Source organism: Lindgomyces ingoldianus (genome assembly GCF_010093535.1).
Source record: "Lindgomyces ingoldianus strain ATCC 200398 unplaced genomic scaffold BDR25scaffold_51, whole genome shotgun sequence".
NCBI lineage: Eukaryota > Fungi > Ascomycota > Dothideomycetes > Pleosporales > Lindgomycetaceae > Lindgomyces > Lindgomyces ingoldianus.
The window spans coordinates 170,854-178,759 of NW_022985212.1; the positions used below are offsets into that span (position 1 = coordinate 170,854).

Genomic DNA, 7,906 nt, shown 5'->3' on the forward strand with positions numbered 1-7,906 from the left:
GCCTCCTGCACCCAATATCCCTGTGGCATGGGCATGTTGAAATCGGAAAGGTTCTTTCCAAACGACTCGAGCATGGCCTGGTCGATTAGCCACAGGCACAGATCCTTTACAGGATCAGCAATGCCAGGGGGCGACACCATTTGTTCTAAGCGGAGGGGCAGGTCGTCAGATAGATGTTGGAAGAACTCGTCCCATAACGCCATAGGATTGCCTACATTCCCAAAGACCAGGGCCTAGAGGAAGACGCGACGTAACTCAGGAGCGAGTGCCGAATGCTGAAGCTCAAGAAATATATACCGCCATAATCCGTCCTCAACTAAGAGATTAAGAGCCGAACAGGCGTCCTTAAAAGTAGGTTGGATCTGACCGTTAACCGTGCGGAGATGTTCAAAACTGATTGCGCCTAGGATTCGCGTAAGAAGCATCCTAAGATGGAAACGCTCCCCAGAGGAAGGACTGCAGAAGTAGACGCGACCAATAGAGTACTGATCACGTTAGAACCAAGTCCATTTACCACCGTCTTTCCCTAGATTCCAACGATACCGGGTCGGGAAGTCCTAGTAAAGAAGATCACGCCCATCCACGTGGAGGGCATTATACTCTAACCATCCCATTAATGACGATCTTTTCTGTTCAACTGCAATCTCCACCTGTTCGGCACCGTCCTCGTCATGAAAGGTGACCATATGCTGTCCTGGTAAATGCACTGCTAATCAAATAACAGAAGGCTTCTCCTCATAAACCTTAAACTCCATTAATCGCCAAACAGCCTCAGTCAGTCCAATATAGCGCATGTTCAGATACTGGGCGACCTCGTCCCCTTGCTAGATACAGATAACAACCTAATCAGTGCCCTTGTAGATATACTTATGTATATATTTAACTAACTTCACAGAGGCACAGACCTCCACGTTAACATGTGCGTTGTACTTACGCGAAAGGTATGGACTGTAAGGCACTACCCAGCAATTATCAACCACAACGTCCTGACCACGACACTTTACGACCCAAGTTGAACCAGGTCGACGCCGATATATAGGATAACCGTCTCCACCAACCAGAGTCTCATTAGCGTATTCCTTTAGGAATCGCTTCTGACAGGTTGCTTGGAGAGAACGCTCTGTAGTCTGCATACAGGGCATGCCGGGATTTAAGGTTCCACATAGCCCATAAACCATAGTAGTTTTGACAATGTTACTTAGGACTCCATCTAGATCTTAAGCCTCCGTAGGGAGCTCGGCCCATATAACCTGATTGATAAAGTTTGGATCAAGGAACCAATCGCGGTAATCGTGACGTAGGAAGAGTAGAATGTGAGCATGAGGCAAACCCCGCTTCTGGTACTCAATAGTATACACGATACCAGTATACCGGCCAAATACATAGTTAGTCCGGAGGTCTGCAAGGAGGGAGTCGAGACGCAGCTTGAAAACGCGCGCGACCAGATCTGGCCGATCTAATGGCTGAAAGGACGTACTAATCTCCCGCTCTAACTCCAGCCATTTAGGATTGGCGGTAAAAGTGATGAACAAAGCAGGTCGACCAAGCTTTCAAACAATGGCCATAGAGTCCTAATAACACTGCGTAATAAAGCGACTGCTGCCAATGTAACTCGAAGGAAGAACAGTCCGAATCCCAACCGAATCAGCCTGAAAGTTGTCCTGATCTAATGCATCACGCACTCCTTAATATAGATCAGCACGTAACTGTCCCTGATTTGCTGCGATCCACCGTAACTTCCTCTGTTCGCACTAAGCCCAGCAGTCGACAACAAATTGCTGGAATAACAGACCGTAATCGAAAGGCACAATAAGACTGCCACGCCGGGGAAATAGGTGGAATCGGTAATACTTGGAATCGGTCAGAGTATCCCGGGTGCGAGACATGCGTGAAGTACGCAGCTGTAAACCATAGTGAAACCCAAGGGTACCCCATGGGAACATCAAAACGTAGTGGAGAGGCTGATATGCTGCATGTGTATGTTTGATCCTTTGGTATAGAGACCGACGGTGTCTTAGATCAGGGCCAGGTCGGTAGTGAAGAATAAGATCTTGGTTATAATCCTCAACTGGCTCGTCACGGACCAGAGCAGCAATCTCCTCAGCAACAGGCAGGTTCTCTCGACGTCAATCGGCCCCGGCCTGCACAATCAACTGCAGTTGTGGATTAAGAGTAATCTGCAATTCCTCGTCTTGCTCGTGAGCTTGCTGCAACCGCTCATGTGCAGTTTTGTACATCTTAATCCAAGGATTGTTGCAATCTGTCTCGACCATCTGTAGCAGCTGCGTGAGTATGGTCAGATCGAGACCACCATTGGCCCGATGCCCCATACGCGCACTGTTGGCCTGGGCAGGATCGTAAAAGTACAGCTGTGCGTAGGAGGGGACGTCCCCCTCAGCAGGCTCCAATGGGCCGTGCATATGGTACATCTCCCCCATAATCTGAAAAACCTTTACGCCTATGCCACGCGCACCCCGATCTGTTTGTTTGTAGTTGGCTGACGTAAAAGCCAAGGCTGCGTTGTATAATCAAAGATGCTTCTGAAAGGATCCGCTAAGTAGGTGCCCGCCCTGCAAAAGACGACGCAGGAATAGAGGTAGATCTGGAAAGGTTGGAAGGTCGATATCACCCATTAGGCAACATATAGAGTACTGAGGAGAATCTGCCCGACTCTTGTTAACCCGCTCCTCAGGCCAGTGAAAGGCACTGCAGTTAGGACAGCTGCTTATAGGATTCCGCATCGGACCAAAGTCGATAGGAGCAATATGGTCCACAGTAGCAACAATATATGCCTCTGGCAAATCGTCCTGTGAGAGACTGGCCCTTAGTTGCTCCCGATCTCTACGCACAGATGGGGATGGGGCAGGCTGATCTGGAGTGTGTTGAGAGGGTGGGGATTAGACAGGTCTTTGTAAGGTTGGCTGTATATTATGATAATGTATACGTATAGACAGCGTAGGAGGAGTGGAAGTTGGCGTGAAGGACTCGGGAGGGGTTGATTGTATATTACAATGGATCCGGACAGATGGCGTAGGAGGAGTAGAGGAGGGCGTGAAAGTCTCAGGAGGGTCTTAATATGTATGAAATAATCAATTAAGCACTGGCGTTCTGCTCGATGCAGTGTCACGCCTAGCATGTGCAGGTCGGCCCCGGCATGGACCCGATCGGACTGTAGTAGCGCGAGCTCGAACGCGTTTCGAGGGTCGTGCATTAGAGTCAACATCAGCTAATGGCTGACGCGCCTAGATAGAACCAGATATAAGCGCTAAAGAATATAACAATTGTAACAGAGCAACATACTGCACGGCCATGTCTGTTGCACTGGCGATAGGGAGCTCTAACTTTATTAGTAGGGAAGTCAGAGAGGGGTCTGTAGTCATTGCAGACTGGGCAGAAAGTAGGCGATGAGTCCATATAGCAATAATATAAAGGGATAACACTGTATGATAGGAAAGGGAGGACGGGTCGAGGGAGGAAGGTACCGATCGAAAAAAGTCAAAGCAGATCAGGGATGGATCAACTTTGAGTAGATCAGGATCCTGCCCGTTGAAACAGGGCGCAGCAAGGCCCATGCTACACTGAATAAATTTGTTCCTCTAGGGTCTCCAGAAGTATAACCCTTTCCAAAACAGCGTCCTTATCAAGTTCAGGAAAGGACTTGATTAGGCCAGAAACCTCCAAGAAAAAATCCTGCATGAGGAAGAATTCAAGCCATCCAAACCCATTATCCTGAGCAATAGAACGCCTCCAAGCCCTCACCCCCCGTGCGACAGTTTGTAGTATGCGAATATGCTCTCGATTTTGATATGATCGGTATGGCTCCATAGCTTAAAGAAAAGAGGAAACGGTCAAAAGTGTTTCGCGTTGGGCTGATATCATGTCGGGTGTAATCTCAAGGCCTTCACGATCCTTTGTGGAGGTTAGTGGATAACGTAGGATAACCCGATACACTCACGTACATTGCAGATAGCCATAATACAGTAGCTTGCCGTGACTTATTGTTGTTGTAAAGTAAGGTCAACTAAGGCTGCAAAGGTATCGAAGCAGATAATGTCTGGTCAGGAAAGATCAGAACAGGTCGGAGCAGATGTAGAGCCGAAGCCCAAAGTCGCACTACTGTTTCGCTTAACCAGGGGGAGATCCTCTGGAACCCCCTTTTCGCCTGCAGCGGGCTTTGCTTGGAAGGTCTTGGCAGAGCCGATTACATTTAGCGGGAAAAATTACACTGTAGAAGTGATTTTTACACCCCCGACCGTGCGGTAGTCGATCACGATAGGAAAAAAAGAAGACCGGATCAAGCATGTAGCATAGCAGAACGATTACTTGAAGCTTAAAAACAAACAGTAACGCGGCTTTTTGGTTACCGATTTTCTACCAATCAAATCAATAGCCGGCTTATATCCGGACCAATAGGAGAGAGGGCTTGGCGGTAGAGATAGTGTAATATTTGATTAAGTCTAAAACGCTGTTAGCTACTTATTACCCTTTACTATCTTTAGCTTATTAAAGGCAGTAATAATATCTAACTTTATAAAATACTTTACTTTACTTAGTTAGCTTAAAGTTTTTTATAAAAAGAAAATTAGGTATTAGTTTTTAATAGTAACAGCATTTAGTTTTTAGTAGTTAATATAGAATTAAAGCCTACTTTTAAGTTTCTTTATAAATAGTATAAGTAACACTACTAGTAAAGAGCTAGCTTAAATAAACTCTTTTTTTAGGTTCTTATTAAGGTATTTTTAAAGCACTTTTAATTTATTTAGTAACATTTTATATAGTAGCCTATAACTAGGTTGTTTACTAGGCTTAAGAGTTATCTAGTAATTATATAGATGTTATATTAAAAGCTTATTAGACTTATTTTAAAAGAAAACATGTAATAAGTTATAGTAGTCTTAAAAAACTATTATTTTTAAGTTAGTATGTTTTTAGGGAGCTAAAGCTTAGTCTATATTAGAAATTATAACTACGTAGATTTTGTAATCTAGTTATTAAGCTAGGGTTATAAATAGGGCAGGTTCTATGTAGTAGATGTCTATCTACTGTTTAAGTCCTAGTTTGTGTTTAAATTAGGTAGGTAAAGGTTTTTTAAAGGCTTTTTTTTTTTAGGTTTAAGCAGTTGTTAAATTATTTTATATAGCTTATTTTAGTAAAAGGCCTAGCTTATTAGCCTTACTTAAGTAGTTCTTTTTTAAGTTATTAGAAAGTAAGTCTAGAGACTTTTTATATTAAGTGCTATTTAGGTGTTATTTAAGTGTAAGCATAAGTATACATTTTAGCATTAAAAAAAGTTAAAGTTTAAAACTTACTTTTAGTAATTAAAAGCAACTTTATGCTAATACAGCTATAGTTGTTCTAGAATTAGGTTATAATATTTTGTGTTTATTACATAGAGCTTAATCTGCTTCTTATAGTGTTAGTAAGTAATTATAATAGTTATAGTATAAAAGATAAAACCTTTTTTAAGTTATTTTTTATTAAATCTAGTTAAGTAAATTATTTAGGTAAGTAGTGTTAATTAAAGATTTAGTTTATCTACTAGTTTTTTATTAATGTAACTTATGCTATTTACTCTTAAGTTAATAAGAGCTTATATTAGAGCTAATATAGTTTTTTGTTATAAATATATAAGAATATTAACTTAGTACTTCTAGTTATTAGTAAGGGACTTAGCCTATAGGTTAGTAAAGATCTAGTGTTAAATTAGTCCTAAGAGGTAACTTAGCCCTAGAACAAGCCTTTTTGCAGGCTCCTACTGCTATAGCTGCGGCTACGTTAAGAGTAGCAAAGAAGATTAGGGCTTAAATATAAGTTAAAGCCCTTATAAAAATAAAATTAAAATAGTAAAAATCTTTAATAAGTGCTAGCAGCGCTACTTATGTAGACTTAAAAAAGAGAAATAAAGCAGTTTTAAAAAATATAACTATACTTACTACACTTAAAGTATTAACTTTTTTTCTTATAATTTTTACACTTTTTAAAACTAACTAAAGCATAATTTAAATTAATTTTTATTACATTAGAGTCTTTATTTATAACTGTGCTAGTTTAGGGGCGTATTAAAGCTTGTACAGAAAGGAACCTTATGTTATTATTATAAGTAGCAATTAAGTTTGCATACGCGTTAAAGTTGTTTAGAAGGGGTTCTTCTACTATAGCGTGTTATAGTTTAGTTAAGAGGGAGTTATATAAGGCTGTAATTAGACTTATTTTATTTAGGCTTATATTAGATGTAAGTTAGTAAAACTTAGTAAAGTATAAAGTAAAGCTTTTCTTTTCTTATTATAAAGTGTTTAGGTAACTTAGAGCTGTTAACTTTTTATTTAAGTCTTTATAAGTTACTTATAAAAACACTATAAATTAATTTAGGTTAATAATATTTTTATTTATTAGTAAGTTAATTAAGGCTATTATATTATAGTTAAGTTAAAAGTAGGTATATAGTAACTAAGAGTGTTTAGAGAGGAATTAGTCTACATTTTCTTTAAGTTTATATTAGAGCTTGTGTAAAAAGAAAAGTAGGTCTTTTTATTTTTTATTAAATAGTAGAGGATTAGAAAGTTAGTTAGATTTTATTACTAAGTTAAAAAAGTTATAAGTTATAAGTAGTGTTAGGTAGAAAAAAGTTAAGCTATCTCTAGACTTTTAAGTAGGCTTTAAGGCTAGTAAGTTTTTAGTTCCTACTACTATAATAAAAGTTAAGGCAGAAATAGACTACTTAATAATATAAAGTAATTTTTTAAAGTCTTTTTAAAAAGCTTTAAAGCTTACAACATAGTAGCTTTTTTATAAAGTAAGCGCTTTTTAAAAGGCTTCTTAGCTTACTTTAATAGCTTAAAGTTATATAAGTACTAAGCTTATTAAATTAAATTTAAAGGCTATTCTTAGCTAAAGTTTTAACATAATGTAATGTTATAATTATGCACAAGTAAGGTTATAGAGCTTTATAGAGGTCTAGTTTAATTACTACATAAGGTATTATAGTAAGTACAAGACATTATGTAAGAAATAAAAAGGTTTAAGAGAAAATTAGTAATTAAATACTTAGCTTAAAAGTCTAAGCGCTTTAAGTATAAATTAAGCCTATTCTAGGTTTAGTTAGTGTTAAGGCAGTTTGTGCTTAAGTTTATGTCTGTGTTGTGTTGTGTTTGTGTCAGACGTGCACTAATAATACTCTAGTACGCGTCTAATACAGTTATGTCTGGGATCCGGGGAGGATACCGTGACATAGTGTGTTAACTAAAGGTAGCATTTAACTTATCTACTGCTGCTTAAGTTATATTACTATTACATAATAATATTAAGGCATTAAATATATAAATTTAATAGTAAATTAATAACTAAAATTAAAAATTATTATATATACTACTTAATTTTTTTTATATAAAGTTATTTATTTTTACTAATAAATTATTTATAAATAATAAAAACTTAAGTTTATAACTTAGCTTTTTTATTATTTTTAAAACTAAGAAGTGTACTAGAAACTTATATAACTTTAAAATTATAAGTAATATTATACACTAAAACTTCTTTATGTGTAAACATATTACCTGCTCTGTACTAGCTAGTAGATTATAAAATAGTAGAAGGATTTAACTGTGTAATTACACTAAGCACAACAATTAACTAGATTACATGTACGCTTAGAATACCTCTAGTATCTATTATACTATGCATAAATTTAAGATCTGTTGAATGGGCTCTGACAGCTAGCTGCTTATAGTATAAGCACTTAAGTAGCAAGAGTAAGAGTGGTGTACAGTGTGCACAGCGTATAAGGTAAGTAAAGTAAGGGCAACATGTTTCTAGTTCTATTACTTTTGTCTTTTCTTTATATAGAGGAAAAGGGGGATATCTAGATGTTTACACACAGAGGTTTACACACAAGCATTATATAACATAG

The 7,906-nt window shown here is 38.0% G+C and overlaps 1 protein-coding gene across 1 annotated transcript; it reads right to left on the bottom strand.

The window, feature by feature from the left end:
• Positions 1 to 2,126: 2,126 nt before the first annotated feature.
• On the bottom strand, positions 2,127 to 2,438 carry BDR25DRAFT_319562 (uncharacterized protein; the record flags this gene model as incomplete). The annotated part of the gene is made up of 1 exon (XM_033691835.1): positions 2,127 to 2,438. The coding sequence occupies one exon, from the start codon at positions 2,436 to 2,438 to the stop codon at positions 2,127 to 2,129; it is 312 nt and encodes a 103-aa protein (XP_033540804.1).
• Between the last annotated feature and the right edge of the window lie 5,468 nt (positions 2,439 to 7,906).